At 41.8% G+C, this 20,885-nt stretch overlaps 1 protein-coding gene across 1 annotated transcript in view; it reads left to right on the top strand.

Annotated features, from left to right (window-relative positions):
• The window catches only part of LOC134893970 (baculoviral IAP repeat-containing protein 1e-like), a 206,552-nt gene that overhangs the window by 23,615 nt on the left and 162,052 nt on the right, over window positions 1-20,885 (top strand). Inside the window, exons 3-5 of the mRNA XM_063913733.1 lie at window positions 10,652-10,733; window positions 13,413-13,464; window positions 20,471-20,590. Of these exons, the coding sequence (XP_063769803.1) occupies window positions 10,652-10,733; window positions 13,413-13,464; window positions 20,471-20,590 (254 nt within the window). The remainder of the gene's footprint in view (window positions 1-10,651; window positions 10,734-13,412; window positions 13,465-20,470; window positions 20,591-20,885) is intronic.

The following is a 20,885-nucleotide window of genomic DNA, read 5'->3' as shown; positions in this document are numbered from 1 at the left end:
ACCTTATTATACATATATTAATTAATGTTTATATGAAATATACATCTTAAAGGATAACTTCAGCCAATGTAATATTTAATTTAATGTCAAAGTATTTGACCACTACACTCGGCACAGATTTTTTGGTAGGGGAATGGCCACACCGTGTTTTGTAATTTATTAACTATGCAGGATTCAGTGCGCAATCCTTTTTCACATGGCTGGCACCACTTAAAGAATTTTGGACCCATATGATCTCATATACTATATATAGTATGAAATGTATGCTGGCAAATGATAAAGCTAAATATTTATCGTATATAAAACACTTTAAGAGGTCTAAGAACACTGTACGCTATCTACGTAAGAAGTACCGTAAGGGTACGCAAGTTGCGTAACGATCGCTCAACCGTAGTCGAGACGCTCAAGCGTCACGTTCGCTTACGGCCCAGAGATCACAGGCAGGCACGCTAGTGGCTGCCTACTAACGTAATGATTCGCTATAGCGTAGCGGACGCTCGGGACCACGAGGAGATCACCAGCGGTGCAGACGCTTACAACGTTAAACCTTTATATCTATACCATTAACAGCGAAATATACAGTAAACCTTAGTGTGGTGTTAGAGTGTAAATGCAACCTGGTGTAACCTGATTAACTACAAAGCTGCTTGGGCGTCACCGACGCTCAGGGAATACTTAACACTATAAGAAATACACAGATACCAGGGCTTAGGGTCCAAAACCTATTATATGTATTATGACTATTATACTTGCAAAAGAATCACAGAACAAATCATACACTACAATATAACATAGACTAACTAACCAGATAACTACACAGGAAATACAATGCAATACAATACAATACAATCAAGGGAAAATAAGGGAGAAAGAGGGGAGAGAGAGATGGCTTACAATAACATCAAGACAATATGATTGCGGAGAAAACTTACGCACAAGGGGAAACGATCGCAAGCGCCTCTGGACATCCAGCTCCCGATTATCAGCAATGAGAACCGTTTGAAGAGAAGTGAGTCCTGGATGCCACAGGCTTGTCTTATTTATGCTCCACACACAATACAATTCAATGGTCCCTACAATCTCATTGTTCATTGGACACAGGAATTCGGCTTCGCATTATAACAAAAGGTCATAGGTTGATTCATACAGGTGGGCTGTGACTGTTTCCAACTGTCCAGGTGGGTGGGATACTGGGTTTCCCGCCGCATGACTAAGTAAGAACAAATAATAGTAAATGGACATAAACTTCTTATGTCCATAACTATTCGCACGAGCGATTAATCCGCTCCAAACCAACACCGGAATATTGCTATTTAAATACTCTTCCGATGGGTACCAAACACTACTGTATGACCCCTGTTAGACCCTTCGTACAATACAAAGAGGGATCTCTCTGTTCAGGAACATGCTATGTTAACTAAACTTTCAGTATCTATCAAAGGGACCATGATCTACAAAATACATTATTAGTGAAAATATGTAACGAATGAGTCGCACGCTACGATTACATAAACTCTACCGTAAATACGCATACCGTGCGCCTGCGGGTGCCCGCGACTGTGAGTATGTGCACGTACGGGAGAGCGTACGCATGCGCAGCGCGGACCAGTATGAGGTGCAAATATGGCAGTGTGTGTAGAGATATTTTTCTGACTTTGACACAAATTACTTCATTGGGGTACATTTACTAAGGTGAGAGTTTTTTTAGAACTTGCCCATACCAACCAATCAGCTTCTATCTATTATCTTCTAGAAGCAGCTAGATAAATGTTATGTAGAATCTGATTGGTTGCTATAATGAAAAAGATAGGTGTGTTCCTGCACAGAGAAAAGATAAGAGTACAGAAATAGAAAACCAACATTCGCTTGACATAACTACACTAAATTGGTTGCTGTGCCTGTGAGCAACATTACCAGTTCTAAAAACTCCCACCTTAGTAAATTTACCACATTGTGTTAAGTCCTTAAATGAGGATTAATATTTGACAGCTTTGATGACACTAATTGGTTTCATCAGTAGTCACAGTAGCGCACGCAGGGGGGTTTCTGGGTACCCAGAAAACCCCCTGATCGTCTGAAATAATTTTTTTTCTTCAGAGATGGAGACAGCTGTGTCTCCATCTCAATTAAAACGGCTACCGCGATCGCGTTCACGATCGCAGCCGCTGATGCAGGAAGCTCTTTCCGACACTGAGCTCTCTGCACTGGATGTCCGGACAGAGGAGTGTAGAACAGGAGCTGTTGTGCATGCTCAGCTCCCACATCCTCACATTCTGCTCTGCCGTGGATGCCCGTCTCCTCATCTCAGCCCCAGGCATGTGAGCATATGTTTGTATGAATGTAAAGTATGTGTGTGGTACATTATACAGTATACTGTATGTATGTGTGCAATTTATAACTGTGTGTGTATCTGTGTGCATGCAATGTGTGTGTTGGATATACTACACTATACAGACATTTCTTACACACCCACCTATAATATATATACAGCTGATTGGAACAGTGTGAACTACAGAGAGGCATTGCGACAGTCATTTGTACTGACTCTTTGTAAAAACAATCTTGCCCAATCCTGGGATTTAATTGTTTTATGAGCTTTTGAATAAGTGAAGTGATAATCCATGAGGTGAATTTTATCCGATACCGTTCTGATAATGTGTCTACTTATTGAAAATTTATTGTGCTGATTATCTGTATTGAAGTCTCTTGATTGTAAAGCCCCTGATGAAGTCCGTTGGACGAAACGCATTGGATTTTTGAGACAACAATTGCGTTCTTCAATTGAAGAGTCACTGCAATACGATTAGAATGGAACATTGTTTTCAATCATCTCATGTATAAAGTATCATTGAATGTAATCGAACAATTTTATGTATTGTATTTTTAAAGAAAATAAATTCTTTTTTAAGAATAACAAATAAGGGTACTATTTATACTGTTATATACCAGAGTACTAGTACAAGCTCCTTTGGGAAACCTTTTTTCTTCTATCTCTGTACTGTACCCCACCTAACAGGGGGTAATCCCGAGGTTGTAGCTCATCCACATAGCGTGTTAACTAGGTCTAAACCCGATATATATATATATATATATATATATACATATACATACTGTGTGTTTTTTATGCAATCATCCAGTACTTACTTTTAACAGTAAAAAAATCCAGGTACTGTATGTATGCTCCAGTGCCCTCCAGGGAGCCGATGCGCCAATATAATGCAGCAAGTTGGTGGTACTTAGAGACGTTTATAGTGAAGTTAAGAGAGTAACGTTTCCAATCCTATATTTCATGGGTGATGATGGGCTCATCCCGAAATGTAGGATAATGAAGGCAATATTTCATGCCGCCAACTTGCTGCATTATATATATACAAACGTGTGCATGTGTGTGTATAGAAACCCCCCCAAGTAAATCCTGCGTTTGCCCCTGAGTCGGATGGACTTACACTGGGAGAATTAAACAGAATTCATCTGTGAGTGTTGATAATTGTATTTAACCACAGTTTTTGAAATACATTTGGAAAATCACTGTGAAATTGTATCACTATGATGTGGGATCTCTTCTCAAAGTCTTTATTTCTGAACTTTTGAAACATTTCTTTGCTGTTATTTAAATTGACATCTATTCCTTTACTACTTCACTGATCATATAATATATACAGTATGCTTGAATATTCAACTTCACTTTTCAAGGCTGCCAGCAGTTGTACAATGTCGGAATGTTCTTGAGTGGGAGTGATGGCATATATCAGACACTTCTGTGTCAGGCTGTACTTGTGTGAGAGTGATGGCGTAGATCAGTGACTTCTATGTCAGTCTGTTCTTGTGTGAGAGTGACTGCGTAGATCAGACACTTTTGTGTCAGCATGTTTCTATGTGAGAATTGTGTAGATCAGGCACTTCTGTGTCAGCATGTTCTTGTGTGAGAGTGATGGTGCAGATCAGACACTTCTGTGTCAGCATGTTCTTGTGTGAGAGTGGTGGAGTAGATTAGACACTTCTGTGTCAGCATATTCATGTGTGAGAGTGGTGGTGTAGATCAGACACTTATGTGTCAGACACAGCTGAAGTGGAAACCAATATGGGCACTGGGCATAAATAGTTCAGTATTTGATCGCATCGATCCATACTAAATAAGGCCCATAGTGAGCTGTCTCTTCATAGCAAAAAGCAAAAAATTGGATGCGTTCAGGAGGGTATGGATCATTGAGTCGACAGTCACTAGGTCACCTGCAATAGGTCGACATGAGGTTTTTGTGGTTTTTTTTGTGTTTTCTTCATAAAGTGACCGGGAACCCCAATTAGTGCACGGTGTCCCCTCTCATGGCTTGCGCTTCGGGCAAGGTGCCTCGCTCTGCTACTGCTGCGCTCAGCACAGGTTAACGTTCCCAGTCGTAGTCCACGTGAATCATAAAGTATGAAAAATTTGTAAAAAATGGGAAAAAAAGTGAAAAACTCATGTCGACCTTTTTCCATGTCAACCTAGTGACCATGCCAACCTATAAACCATGTTGACTAATAGTGGTCGACCTAATGAGTGTCGACTTAAGTGAAAAACATTGCAGTACAATATCTCTCTGATCAATTGCATAGATACTATCTCCCCCTCTGCAGCAGACAGATGGATATAACCTTGTGGAAGGAGCAGCGGAATCCGTGTGCCTTTAATCTGCATGTTGGCTCCCCTCCTGAGTCCTGACAGACTCACAACCTCTTGCCACAGGCGGAAAGAGCCGTCAGCGAGTGCAATTGGTGTTTAAATAAAGAGCCGCAGCCCCAGCTGAGCGACTTAGGGGGTCTATGTGCTAAGCCATGGCAAGAGATAAAGTGGATGGAGATAAAGTACCAGACAATCGGCTCCTAACCAGAGCCGTCTTAACAGCAGTGTGGGCCCCTGGTCACAGCATGCATTGGGCCCCCTACCCATCCTCCAGCGGTAGGGGTGGGAGGAGCTAGCAGTAGCACCTTTGATGTCCCACGGGCAGTAGGGGGTGTTCTATATTCTGCTCAGCATGTAGGACCAGAAGCAGTGATTTCTGCTAATTACTCCTTTACTGCACAGATGAGCTAAACTGTAGAAGGGGTCATTGTGCTGAATGAAGAAGCCCTGGTACATGACTTCTAGGGTGGTAGGGGGTGTTTATTACGTAGGGGAGGGGTGGCTAGTGGAGTGGGCTTAATATCATTTTACGGTGGGAGGGCAGCTTGCTTGACTGCAGATATCTCAAGTTCCTGAAAATATATTTCTTAGCTTTGGAATAAAATACTAGAGAGTTCCACCTTTCAGAAGGTTCTGGGGACTTGGGGATCAGAGTTCAGGAGCCAGAGCAATTCACCAATGAAAATCTAAAACTGCATATTAGGCATGTGGAGCTGGAGCAGGGACCAGCTGCTTGAAGGCTGATATCTCTGGTTCTGGGCATAGTAGAAACAAGCTGCCAGTGTCCACTAAAAGTGGAGAGTCCCGGCTTTTGGCTTATACCCTTAGAAATACTCAAAGTCAGACAGAACCCGAAATATCTGGCTGGGAAGAGCAATTAACAGGCTTGGATGGGGACCACTGCTTTCAAGTCAGATATCTCTGGTTCCCCAGGGCCGATTTTCAAAAATCTGGTACCCCTGGAAAGAGGGGACCCTCAGCTATCAGCCTAGGGCCCTTATTCTCTTGGGGCCCTTGGGCAAGAGCCCATTGAGCCCATACGAAAAGACGGCCCTGCTCCTAACTGTCATGGTACTAATTGTAAAGCGCAACAGAATATGCTGAGCTATATAAGAAACTGTTAATAAATAAATACATTAATTAATAAATAATGGTACAGACTGTGGGGTCTATTCATAAAGCAATGAAAAGAGTAGAGAATTGAGCCAGTGGAGAAGTTGCCAATGGTGACCAATCAGCATTGAAGTAACATTTATAATTTACATACTATACAATTGGTCGGAGCAGCTCACTTCTCCAGACTTTTCACTGCTTCATGAATAGACCCCTATGTTTGAAAAATGACAGGAGTTGGTTGGTAATATTTATTTCCCACCATTTTTTTTCTCTCCAAGGCTAAAAACATAGACCCCTTAGTGGTGTAGTGCAGTCTCGACCGGAGGCCTTCCTTCTCTAAGTTCAAGAGGGGTGCGACAGAAAGTTGCTGACCCAGATGGAAGAAGGTACTGAAGGAATGGAGACGACTTTTTCATTTCTCAGTCTAGCAGTGACGCCCTACTTTGGGATTGAAATTGAATCTGCCCAGTGTGATGACAGACAGTCTGGAGGGAGGATTACTGATTTACTGCTATCCACTGTGAAGGTCCTGTTAGACTGAATTTGAAGTCAACACCATATATTATCAGCTTCCAGAAATATTTATGATCAGGCAGGACTTTCAGAACAGCCAGAGAGTGATTAGGCTGCCTCAGCATAATTAATACATTGCTAGTAACGACTTTTCCTAACAAATATCACAGTATTAGCAAAAATAGTCCCTGAACACAGTAGTATGTTTCATTGTCAGGTGAAGAGCAAGTGAACTTTATTTCTCTCATAGGGGCCTGTTCATTATGCTAACTAAGTTTTTCACTTTTCTGGGACTCCTTTCTACAGGCAAGGAGCGGGGTCCTGGAACAAACTCCATCTGGAAATGACGAATGTTCACGCAGTCAAGCTTTAAAAAAATATTGTGTTTTTGGAGCTTGATGAATTTAGGACCCGATACTAGTGTACTGGGACAGTGGTTCAGATTGGGACTGAAAAGTAATCAACAGATATCAGTGATTTTTCTTGCGTTACCTTTTTAATGAATGGCACTGACACTTAATGTGTACAAAGGTAGGTGAAAATGTTGATTTTTCACCTTCTTTAGAAATTTAAGTGATGATGAATAGGCCTCATAAGAAAGATTATTTCCCACATCACCAGTAAGACTCTAGTCTTCACCTTGGACTTACTTATTCTAGCGGGTCAATCCAATTATGCGAGAAACATACGCCGTACTGTACAGCAGTACAAACTCGCACAAAACTGCACTTTTGAGTGAATTCGGGCTGAAATCAGGCAGCGAGTGGCGCGAGATGGGGTGTGTTGCCGGTGTTGAAACTCAACGGCAACTTGCACCTTTCGCATCAAATTGGATTGACCACTAAGTATGGAACTAAAGTCCCTACAGTCAATCTTAGAAACCTTATATAAGTTGGGGCAAGAAAAAGGAGTGACTTGATAACTTGAAATTGTGTCAGTAAGAGGGAAAAAAATATCCTACCATCACCAAGCCATCACTTTTTATTTGAAGTTTGACATCAGTAGCTAGTGCATCCAGTGATCCTCATTGCACACATAACTGTAACTCACCACCCTAGTAAGGAAAATGTAATATTTCCATTTCTTCTTTTCTATTATGACCAGGTTACTTTCCCCTAACAAGTTATACAGTCATATATACTGGCATCCGTCAATAGGCATATTTGGAAACTTAATCGATGTATATTATAAACCTCTAACAGTAAATATGATTAATTCGTTTGAAATTATTTGCTGTATTAATATGTATTACTGCTTAGTAATAAGTCTTATGTTGATGCCTAGTTGAAAAGATTAGTTAAACTTTTTGGCACCCTAACCAGGAGTTTAAATGGGTTTTGCCACGTATTTCGCAATAATTATTAGCTGCTTAGAACAATTGGATTGCTCCATCAGACACCCATTATCACTGATTAGAACCAATTTAATTGCCCCCATTGAGTTAATTCTGCTTATCATTTTTGTTGTAGTCAAACATTAACGTGAAAAGGTAAAATACTTAAAATGTCCACTGAAGGTTGCAGATAAATAAAAACTGAATTATTTCAATTTGTCAATCATTGAGTTGGAATGGGTGAGACTCCTTGCCTCTCTGTCCAATAATGAAGGAGAAATGAACCAACTGAGAATCAATGACATCCGTAGTTAGTCAGGAGGTTAGACCACGACTAGATTGACCACCTGGAGTAGGGAATAACATATAGTATATCTCCACATACTCTGCACTCACATCTGCATCAGTAGCCAGCAACTGGGGTGCTCAGCAATCTACTGGGTCCAGAATAGATTTGATACATTTAGAGGGCATTCACCAATTTTACATGGTAAAAGGCAAAAAAGTTTAATCTTTGAAGGCTTACATGTATTACATTGATGTTATGGTCATAGCAGACCTTTGTCAAGAATTCCAGCAGCAAATCTTGAAAACAGGCGCAGATCCCAAAGAGTAGCATAACACACCCCTTACCTGCGACTTATAGAAACATAGAATTTGATGCCAGATAAGAACCACTTGGTCCAATTAGTCTGACCCTATTTTTTAACCTTTAGGTGACCTCAACCCTATTTGATCCTTCGTTCTTTGTAAGGATGTTCATATGCTTATCCCAAGCATGTTTAAATTGCTCAATTGTCTTAGCCTCTACCACCTCTGACAGGAGGCTATTCTACTTATTCAATACCCTTTATGTGAAGTCATTTTTCCAAAAATTTCCCTGGAACCTGCCTCCTTCCAGTTTCAGCGCTTGACTCCTTATATACTTTTTTATTATTATTATTATCCTTTATTTATATGGCGCCACAAGGGTTCCGCAGCACCCAATTACAGAGTACATAAATAATTAAAACAGGAAAACAGCAACTTACAGTTGACGACAATATTGCACAAGTACAGGGTAAATAAATATAGCTACAACAGCAGATGACACTGTAATAAGTATCAGATGGCAGAAGACTGCTGGATTTGGTGCAGTTGAAGATTATTAAAGTAAGAAAAAGGATAAGCACATGAGGGAAGAGGACCCAGCTCGTGAGAACTTACATTCTAAAGGGGAGGGGTAGACAGGCAGTGGTGACAAAGATGGGGTACATAGAGAGCGTGGAACAGAGGGTTAGGATGAGATTTGGCTGGGTTTGGTGAAGAAGTGGGTTTTGAAAGCCCGTTTGATGTTTTGTAGATAGGTGGATAGTCTGAGGGGGAGAGGTAGGGAATTCCAGAGAAGCGGTGCAGCACGTGAAAAATCTTGGAGGTAGGAGTGGAAGTAATCCATAGGCAGGAGAGTCGGCGTGCATTAGCCGAGCGAAGAGGACGGGTGGGAATGTAAAGGGATATAAGGTCAGAGATGTAGATGGGAGAGGAGTGGGTGAGGGCTTTGTAAGTGAGTGTGAGAAGCTTGAAATGGATTCTGAAAGGGAAGGGAAGCCAGTGAAGGTCTTGTAGGGAGGAGAGGTGGACGTAGTGCGTTTGGTGAGGAAAATGAGCCGGGCAGCAGCATTGAGGATAGATTGGAGTGGAGAGAGGTATTTGTCAGGAATGCCAGTCAGGAGGAGATTACAGTAGTCCAGTCTTGAGATGACCAGTGAGTGGATAAGAGTCTTAGTAGCATCCTGGGTCAGAAAGGCTCTGATCCTGGAAATGTTTTTTAGATGAAAATGTCAGGTTTTTGAGAGGTGCTGAATGTGTGGTTTGAAGGAGAGGGAGGAGTCAAGGATTACTCCAAGACAGCGCACTTGGGGGCTAGAGGAGATAGTAGTGCCATCAATAGATAATGATATTATAGGAGGTGAGGTTATGCGGGAGGGAGGGAAGATGATCAGCTCAGTCTTAGACATGTTAAGTTTAAGAAAGCGCTGGGACATCCAAACAGCGATAGCAGAGAGACAGTTGGAGATACGAGTGAAGAGAGCAGGGGAGAGGTCTGGAGAGGAAATTTAGATTTGAGTGTCATCAGCATAGAGATGATATTGGAAACCAAAGAAACTAATGAGCTTACCTAGTGAGGATGTATAGAGAGAGAAAAGAAGAGGACCAAGGACAGAACCTTGGGGTACACCTACAGTTAGTGGAAGTAAGGGGGAGGTGGAGACATGAGAGGAGACAGAGAATGAATGGTCAGAGAGGTAGGAAGACAGCCAAGAGAGGGCAGTATCACACAGACCAATGGAGTGAAGGATTTGCAGTAGGAGAGGATGGTCCACAGTGTCAAAAGCAGCAGAGAGATCAAGAAGAATAAGTAGAGAGTAGTGGCCCTTAGATTTGGCAGCATGGAGGTCATTGCATACTTTTGTAAGGGCAGTTTCAGTGGAGTGGAGAGGACGGAAGCCAGACTGGAATGGGTCAAGCAGTGAGTGTGAGGAAAGAAAGGAAGTAAGGCGGTTGTAGACAATACGCTCAAGGAGTTTGGAGGCAAAAGGGAGGAGAGAGATGGGGCGATATACACAGTGGCCTTTTGAATTAAGCCCGCCACACTAATTGTGTTCCACCTTGGGACACATCTACTTTCCGGTATTCACACAGATAGACATCACAGGCAGTGCATTAAATCACCACTATAGTTATGTACCCTTACATATCCTGTAATGTCCAAGATCATAAACTGCATCAGCACCTCTGGGGATTGGAGGAACCTGTCTGCAACTCTTGTATGGTTGGTTTGTAACTAATGTCAAAAGGTATTTGTTGATCTGTTCTGACTGTGGACAGGTAGATTTCCAGAACAAGTAATTACTTGCCATTGTAGAAGTAATTTGTGGATTGGCTGTATTACATATACCTCAGTGTGATTAAAACATTGTTCAAATGTGACATGTCATAAAGATTTTTCATAACAGTTTGTTCCTAATCAATATATGTTTTTGTCTTAGATGTGATTTTCTCACACGTAAGAAAACTCCTGATGAAATCAAAGCATATGTGTCATCCTACAGTGGATTTGAAGGAGTCACAGTAAGTTCTCATTATGTTGGTGTCTGGGGTCTTAGATGAAAACTAGAAGAGCACAAGTTACTGAGTGACACAATAATAAAACATCAAAGGAAAGAACCAACACAGTATATACAATTAATACTGTGCATGCTAGTTCTATAATGCAGAAAAGTTGAGTTTCTCAGGCCTAAGAGTTCAAAGGTCCAAGTACACTAAATCCGGGGACAAATGGAGAAAGCACAATCATGAGCAGGGTCACAAAGTGGAGAGTTTAGGTTCAGTACATACAAGAGAACGTAGATTTTGCTGAAGTTCTGGAATTACAGACCAAGAATCAGTCTTCTACCTTTCCAAGCAAAGGTTTTAGTAGTCCACTCATTGCCTGATCTGTTGTTTTCCCTCATGTTCATGAATGAGACTGAACATGGTCAGAAAGGCTTATAGAAAGTCACAAATTTAATAAAAAAACACAATCGCTCGCTGTGTGTTGCTGACTTGAAAATAAAATATAAATATATAAATAATAAACCAATCAGGTATATCTGTGTAAAAGACTACTACAACCCCAGCAGCTGCTAGAAAAGGGTCATAAACCACAATATAAAGAACATGCAGACTAAATAGCGTGGTAGCGCCACCATGCCCGCAGCGTGGCGAGTGCAGTGAGCCCGCAGGGGGCTCTTTTGCGCTCGCCCCGCTGCTGGTATACCGTCGGCGCCGGCATAGCGTAGTAGACCCATTAAATCTAGTGCTCCTATAAGGAACAGTGGTGTATTTGGACGGTCAGAATAAATATAGCAGTGGATGAATGCTTAAGTGTAGTTACTAGTTTCTCCTATTAGCAAGCAGAGACTCTCAGTTCACGGTCAGTCAGTCTCAACGCTTGCCTCGGACGGTATCAGCGCTCCGTTCAAAACAGTAGGAGGTGGCACTCTTACAGGACTGAGGTTTTACAGCCTGCAATGCTAAATAAGTCACTGCGTGATAGGCTCGTATTGACAAACGTCTACGAGCTTTAACGGGATTATCCCCAGCTCTTTGTTGCACTCCTGTATAGAATCTAAACAAGTAGCGGCAGCCCGGTCCCGGAGGCACTCCGTTTGCAAGTGTAGATTGATATTGGTTGTAGCGGTAGGGGAATCCAGATTCTTCTACCACTACAACCAATATTGCATGGCCATCACAACCATTATGCAATAGATAACACCTATCCTTCTGTATCATTGCCTATTTCCCTATAGATTGTAAGATTGCAAACAGGGCCTTCCTAACTTTATGATTGTCTGTTATTACCCAGTTTTGTTTTATCAAAATTAGGTAAGTTTTATGGGTGTAATGGGCAAGGGCATGTTCAGGGGGTACCTATCATCCTGTATGTGTCCCTCATACCTGTGCTAACCCCAGATAACTTCAGTATCCCTACTACGACCCCTACCCGGTCCCTCCAATTACTACCAACATCACCCTCCCCAGCTGCTAGGTGTCACTACTGCTAACCCCCAAGCTATCATTTTTCCTACTACCTTTCATCTGTGTTGCTATTACAACCCCCTTTATCATGTGTCCCTACTAATTCCACCAACCAGCTGTCATGGATGTCCCTACTACTACCACCCCCATCACCAGCTGTCATGTATGTTTCTACTACTACCCTCACCCATCCCAGATTGTTATGTATGTACCTGATACTACCACATCCCTAGCTGCCATGTATGTCCCTACTACTATACCACACGTCATCTGTATCTCTGGCACTATTACAAATATCCCTAGCATCATCTGTGTCCCTAATACTCATAGTATCCCTCAGCTTTCATCCTGTATGTTCTTACTACTATTATCCACCACCTGTCATGTGTCCCTTCTACTATAACATTTCTGAATGGCAATAAGAATTACAACATTTATTGTTTGATACCTTTTTTAAAAAGGCTTTCAAGGTCTTTACTCTTTACTAAATATTTTAGCATTGTGAACATCAGTATGTTACATGTGCTGGATGTATAAAGGGCACAGTGGTTCCTTTTTCTATTTGCAACAATTTTCTTTTAACGCTTTTTCTACAATGTCCTTTTAGGCTAGGAACTCTTATCTACAGAAAGCTGCATTAGATATTTGCAGCAGGACAGTACAGTCATGTTTTCTATATAGGATTATTGTAAGGCAATAGGCTGCCAAGGACCCATCCCCCCTACAGTACCCATACCTTCATCTAAAGATGGCATTAGCTGCTGGGATAAATTTTACATTTTAGCAACCTTCATAGAAACCTATGGGGACAGCTTTGCAGTTGAAAATGGAGGTCTGCAGAAGATATCAGATACATTCCAGGGATGCTTGATATTTGTTGGTATTCCCCAAAAACATGTTTTCAACGGATATCCCACAAATATGTCTGTAAATATGCCTCATAAATTGCTACACCCAACATTTGCTCTCTAAAGTGGCATAAATCCTGACAAGGTCTATGCCCAATACTGTACGTTTCTGGTGGTGTCACATGATCGCTCTTCAAGCTTGTACTTATGAGCTTTCAAATTTTCCTCTAAAAATGTGGAAGTTTTCTAGTGTTTATTGCATTTACACTTCTATAAATGTGTTTTATTCCTAAAAATGTGTTTTAACATTTTTTATGATTCTACTATATTACATTTCAGTGCATACAAAAATATTGTGATTAACATGTACCTTATATTCTAGGGAAAACATTTCTTTCTTGCTTCTGGTGATAAGACTCTTCCAACTGAACCAGGTAAGTGATTATAGTGATTTTACACATAATGTAGTACGCAGTAGATGCAGGCCTGGGATCAGATTTATTGCCCACTGTTGCTGCACTGCCCTATATCCACTAGCAAGCCATGACCTTTACCATGTCTGCTCTGTATATGTCACAAAACGGAGGTATTCAGTATTTCCCAGCCACACTCTCTCTTACCTGTGCTGCACTCTGAGGCACTGTCTGTCATGCGGTGGTTCATCTGACATCCTGCGCTGTCTCCATTACCGGCAATTCCAGGCCTGGCGGCCATTGTCGGTCTCCACTGCCCACTCCGCCCTGAAAGTTCCCTCCAAAATCAGTCATAGACGGCACCATGACAGTTCTGATCAGCTGACCGCATAGAGTCCAATCAGGAACCATTTCACAATCATATGAATATCACCATCAATCAGCAGCAAGCCAGGGGTATAAATCCTGAATCCCAGCACAGGCAAATCACCAGTACTTTGTTGTCTATCATCCTGCTTCTAGACAAGTGCTGTTTCCATCTCTAGCACTCCCTGGCTTCCTGAGCTAACCTATATAGCTGCTCAGCTTCATCATCACAGCACATCCAGATTCACTGGTACAGCCTAATCCAGTGATCCTGAAGGGTTGCTCAGTTCATCATTGCAGCATTTCCCAATTTCTTGGTACAGCCTATCCCAATGTTCCTGAAGGGCTGCTTCTGCAACTCCATTGCAACATTTCCCAATTTGCTGGTACAGCCTATCCCAGCGTTCTTGAAGGGCTGCTCCTGCAACACCATTGCAGCATTTCCCAAATCGCTGGTACAGCCTATCCCAGCATTCCTGAAGAGCTGTTCCTGCAAATCCATTGCATTTCCAGACTCACTGCTTAGTCTCATCCCAGTAACAGTGAACCCTCAGTGTTATGAACTTCCCAGCTATTCTTATAACAACGTGCTGATGATGAGGATCCGCAAACTGGACGTTTGTCGAAGAAGTGGTCGCAGCAGCAGGGAGGAACTGAGGAGGTTGAATGTAATTTCTTTGCATATAATTTGAGGTTCAAGGAAGAGCTACTGGAAGAATGCAGCAGAAGAATGAATACTGAAGAGTCTTAGCTGAAGAGCACAGAAGAGAGCTGCTAGGAATGTTCTCTAAAGATTCATGGCTGAAGAATACTGAAGGTCGTTGCGGAAGAGTAAATACTGAAGGGCAGGGACTGAGGAGCACAGAAGAAATACTGCTGAAGAACAAATGCTGAAGTGATGGCCGAAGAACACAGCAGAATACTGCTGAAGAATGGATGCTGAAGAGTCGTGGCTAAAGAACACTGAAGAGTTGTTGCTGAAGAGCATTGAAGAATACTGCTGAAAAATCGTGGCTGAAGAACAGTGAAGAATACTACTGAAGAATAGATGCTTGAAGAGTCGTGGCTGAAGAATACAGAATAATACTGCTGAAGAAGGGATACTGAAGAGAAGTGGCTGAAGAATACAGAATAATATTGCTGAAGAATGGATGCTGAAGAGAAGTGGCTGAAGAGCACTGCGGATAACCAGGGAGCCCCTGTAAGGGCACGAGGCACCTGTGGATGCTGCAGGGCAGGCGGACAACTGCAGACCACCGAGCAGGGGGTCCACTGACTGCAGTTCTGCGGATGACTGCTGTCACTGGGAGAGCCGAGCAAAAGACTGCAAAAGCACAAGGAAATGGTTTCTCAGGAAATTCCTGAAGGAACTCAGAACTCGAGCTTCTGCACTGGGCAGTAACTTAAAGCACTGGTAGCGTTATAGCCAGGACTGGCTTTTGTAAGAGGAAGCTGCCAGGGATTGGCTGGGCGTTCCACAGAGTCCCACCCAATGGCCACAGAGATTTGGACTCAAACATGCTGTCCCCAACACTGAGGACATACAAGGGTGTGCCTATGCTCCTTCCCGGCTCCCGTTCCCACAGCTCCGGAAGCCACATAGACACCACCACCAGCCCCACCGCGGCCCTGCAGCACCGTCAGCAGCAGGACAGGCAGACCCCAGACACCGACTCCGGAGCTAAGCCGTTGCTGGCTTCTGACAATTCTACTACACTACTACACTGGTAATCCAATACCCCAGTGTTCCAGTTCCCCATATAGCTGGTATCACATCTCCAACTCTGCTCACCTAAAACAGCATCCAGTCAGGTGTTCATGAATAGCTGAACTGCCACATCTATGAAGGAGTAGACCAGAGGTTCTCAAACTCGGTCCTCGGGGGCCCACATAGTGCATGTTTTGCAGATCTCCTCACAGAATCGCAAGTGAAATAATTAGCTCCACCTGTGGACCTTTTAAAATGTGTCAGTGAGTAATTAATACACCTGTGCACCTGCTGGGTTACCTGCAAAACATGCACTGTGTGGGCCCCTGAGGACTGAGTTTGAGAACCTCTGGAATAGACCATATATTAAGCCTGCCCAATTCCGTTCTAATATCTTAAGCCAAAACCAATAAACTCAACCTAGTCTGGATTCACAAACAACCTTAGCTGTGACAGTAAAAAATATATTCATTTACTCCCTCCAACACATGCATAATTATATAAGATATTTTAAAATATAAACGTCCTACGAGAACAGAAGACAAAATATTGATATGTTGGTAAAGGAAAGGGCAGTTGCACACTGTAGAATCCTTTATGTGGGCTTCTGTATAGCGTTGTAACTTGAATATCAAGATGAAAAGTAGCAAACAAGCTTTATTATAATAAACAGCCATAGTAATCTACCATCACTTGAGTAAGTTGTTATGAGATATTTGCTTATGTCATCATTGCAGTTCTAATTATTTCTTAAAATGTATGTATTGCTATACATGTATTTTCCACTTCTGCTTTAGTATTTCTGTTTGTTATAACAATTGTTATTTTAATGACGTAGCTGAAATCACTTCCTCATTGACGCACCTCTGCGGGAGGTTGGGGAGGGGGGGGGGGGGAGCTTGACATGTGGGGCGTCCCCCTGCATGTCAGAGATTCTGAACGTAAAATGTTGTGTTGGCAAAATTCCCTTAATAAAGTTAAGCAAAGTAAATAACAAGGTGCTGTAGTATGTAATTTGTAACCGATAATTGGAGCAACACATAAAATATATGTCAGAGGTCTGACAGATTCAATTCAGTGAGAGACAGAATTAAAAGTGCACAGTTAGTCATAACTCAGAGCCGGTAACAAAACAAGTCAGGGTCTATAATGCACTATCATCACAATAACAGCAGGCATTTTAGGGACCAATATACAATAGTCAGTAATAGAACTAGCGAGCGGGTGAGCCCATGTGCAACATTATGCAACACACATATACATAGTGTTCACTATAGGATTTTTGGGATGGGGTGCTCACCATTGAAGAGGGCACATTTTAATTTTGAAGTGCAAGATTTTGGATGCATCATAGGAGTTGTATACAGAAAAACATACATCAGTAATAGTAATATAATATTAATATAATAATATACTCCAAATTCACATTATGCCACACAACAGTGCCCTAAATTCACATTATGCAACACAATAGTTACCCTTGTTCACATTATGGCACACAATCTTGCCAATACACATTATTACACACAGTAGTGCCCCTTATTCGCATTATGCCACACAGTTATGCTAATTCATCTAATGCTACGCAGTAGAGCCCCTTATTCACATTATGCCACACAGTAGTTCCCAGTGCTGTATAGAGTGTTAAATTCCATGCTTTATAATAGATGTAACATACTATGAGAAACTCATACACAGCCTTAATATAGATGTTATGAAGCAGACGAGGGTGGGGGGAAGGTGGAGAATGGGAGGGAGGTAAGCTGGATGTTGATTGTAGAGGTTACTGTTAGAAAAAAGTCTTTAACTGATAATAAAGATTCTGGCTTCGGACCCTTGATGTTCCTATCCAGGGTAAGAGTCAGTCTCCATTGTTGCAGGATCAGGTTCTGCAGTAACTGACCGCTGACGTCTGACCTGGTTTCAGCCACAATGGGATGCATTGCTAGCTGCCATTGTTATAGTCCAGCAGTCTTGCTCAGCCAGAGCACAGATGCGCTGTTTCAAAATTACCTCCATTGGTGACAAATGTTGCTCCTACCTAGTCTGTAGTATATTTGCAGTTGTATCATTTCTTAGAAATTGGTGATGTGCTCATGTGCTTAAGGCATTGCTATCTCTGGTTCAGAGAGTGACTAACCAACGTCCTATAAAATCTAAAAAGATAGGAAATATATAAGACCCCTGTTAACTATTAATATACTGTATGTTAAACAGAGTATGTTTGCACTAATGCCCTGTGAGAGGTGGTGTTAATTGAATTAATACAGAGTCTGAATCAGGGATATAATGTAATGTATTTAGATATATTCTAGTGTATTAATACGATTGTAATAAAAAAAAAAAACAATATTGTAATAGTAGTACTAGTTAAAAGCAGGTGCAGAAATAAGTGAAATAAAAGGTATACTAATGCATGATATTGACGGTGAGAGACCAGAAGTAATAGGCTATTCAGAGTGACATGGTTTGCCATCCCATGTAGGCAAACACCTACCTTCTACAACAGCAGCCTGTTGAGCTGCTCATGACTGCCTCGGGCTTCCCTTCCCTGGGTGATATAAATTGGGAAGACAGCTTGCTCCCCTGCACTGAATCGGATATTCAGTACAGAGACTATTTCCAAGATTAACATGCAGTAGAATACAGATAAATTCAGATACCTACATACAGATGGAGCCCTTTTCATCTTTGCCTTTAATAGGATTAATTGACCTGGGGCAGTCGGATTTAATCCCCTGCTGCAATGACTTAATCCCTTGCTGCAATGACTTAATCCCCTGCTGCAATGTCTTAATCCCCTGCTGCAATGACTTAATCCCCTGCTGTAATGACTTAATCCCCTGCTGCAATGACTTAATCCCCTGCTGTAATATCCCCTGCTGTATTGTTCTCTCTGTATTGTATTGAAGCTGAGAACAATAGATGAAAGATTTATGCTAATAAACCATGGTGCACCTAGGCGCAGCAGAGAAGCCAAGATGAGCGTGGTTCCATCTGTACATTATAGACAGGAGCGTTTTAAGAGAGGAGGCGGCCCGTGTGCAGCCTCCTCCTCTTGGCCATTCAACACAAAGAGACTTATCTAGTAGATATACAAAACAGTTTAACTCCAAGAGTAGGTATATTCGGGATCAGTACTTAATACTGGCGGTGGGGATACCGACCGTCAGTATACCGACAGCGGGATCCAGGCCACGGTTATGCTGGCAGTGGGGCGAGCACTAGCAAGCCACTTGCGGGCTCACTACACTCGCATGATGCGGACACGGTGGCTTGCCGTGCATGATTTATTCTCCCTCTATGGGTGTAATGGACACCCATAGAGGGAGGGAAGGCAGGCTGTGGTGCCGGAATTCTGGCGTTGGTATTTCCTTGCTAGTCGGGATTCCGGTATCGGTATTGTGATGTCCAGGATCCCAACTAGCGGTATGGTGACCTCTTCCCGTATATTTCTATATATAAAGTGTGTATGTGTGTGTGTATATATATATATATATACACACACACACACACACACACACACACACACACACACACACACACACACACACACAGAAATCCAATTTATGAAATGGTACTCACAGGACATGGTATATCTGCACAATCATGGTGATTAATTGGTCAATGTTTCATCACATGCTGTTTGTGTGTCCTGATGAAGGGGTTCATGTCCTGAAACGTTGACAATTTAATACACTGTGCGTGTGCAGATATACCGTGTCACCTGAGTGCCGTTTCTTCCATTAGATTGCTATTTATTACTACAATGATTTTGGCACCGGGGCCAACTGCTTCATTTTAGTGACGAGTGCCGGCAAAGTTGTATATATACGTATATATATATATATATATATATGTGTGTGTGTGTGTGTGTATATAATATATATATATATATATATATATACCGTACTATCAGCACTAATTTAAATACAATTTAAGGTGCAGGGTCCATAAATCATACTTTGTCGACACTTACCCCATCCATCCGGACAAAGCAGAGACCGGGCACTCACTTATAAGCATGTAGGAAGATTTACTGAATGAACATCAGAGATCACAATAATATGGTACAGCTGTTTCAACTACCAACTGGTAGCTTTCAGGCCCCTGAAGAAATTCTTATGCTTAGAAGTGAGTGATGATCTTTGCTTTGTCCAGATGGATGGGGTAAGTGTTGATATATATAATTAGAACACGCAGACATTATACAAAATACATACAGTATGAGGAATGTTCAATAACCCGGGAGGAAGCTTCGGACTAGAACAAATTCCCCCGATAGCCTTATTGACGCCCGATAAAGTAGCTGGTTAATGGGCGTTAACACAGAGAATCCGAGAAAAGTTTATGGATTCATATGTTAACTCGTTCGCGGCACCAGTTAACCCCCAAATTATCTAGGATTTTTTTCGACCCGCTGAGGCAAGTGAAAAAAATTCCATGATGGCTGCTGGCTTCAGGGCTAATTGGATAGCCCAGAGTGATCAATTAGTCTGTGGTAATCTACCACGGCTAATTGAATCCCCCCTCCCCCCTTAAATGGGATGGACTCTCTTGGCTTATTACTTCAAATAACACACTTGATCATGACAGATTGTAGAAGCTAGTGTTACTGGCCAAAGAGGCTCTCATTCTGTTAGATGTTTGTCACCTGTGTTTAGAATTCAGTATAATTAATGTCCTAGAAGATTCCAAAAGCTACAGATGTTTGCATTCTAACCACATTTAGTAATGCAGTTTTTTTTCTGCAAATTCTTTCACAATCTATTTTCATGATCAATATGCAAATATGTTACTGTACTACTAATGGTAGATATTTTTATGCAGGATATTATGCTAAGAAAACTATTAATAGAATGTTGCCTGTTTATTATGAATCATTAATATGATGTAGAAGCAGAGAGTAACATATTAAGATATTCATATATGATGTTTATATGTGTTTATAAGGCACGACCAGCTGGAACATCTTTGAGGATGAGAACGTCCGTTTAGAGTCATTTAAGAGATGGCCTCTGGATGCCAACGTACAGCCTGCTGCACTTGCCAGGGCAGGACTTTTCTACACAGGTTATTGCTTTTTTGACCATTAACTTTAACTAATTACAGTGTTGCCTGTTTGTTTCTTTATATATCTCTGTGTTTTATATGAACCTCTGGAGGCTGACCCCCCAGCTGTGGACCCTGTAGGCCTCTGTCTAATATGGACATTGTGTAAGATTAATTTTTTTATGATGTAATGCATACATGACTGATGTGAATGCCAAATATTCTCTCTGTAAAGCGCTGCGGAATATGTGTGCGCTATATAAATAACTGGTAATAATACATGTCCTACACTTATTTATTTATTAACAGTTTCTTA

This window comes from Pseudophryne corroboree, chromosome 1 (genome assembly GCF_028390025.1).
Source record: "Pseudophryne corroboree isolate aPseCor3 chromosome 1, aPseCor3.hap2, whole genome shotgun sequence".
Classification (NCBI taxonomy): domain Eukaryota; kingdom Metazoa; phylum Chordata; class Amphibia; order Anura; family Myobatrachidae; genus Pseudophryne; species Pseudophryne corroboree.
Note: the sequence above shows the minus strand (reverse complement) of the source record. Positions and strands in the feature narration are given on the sequence as shown.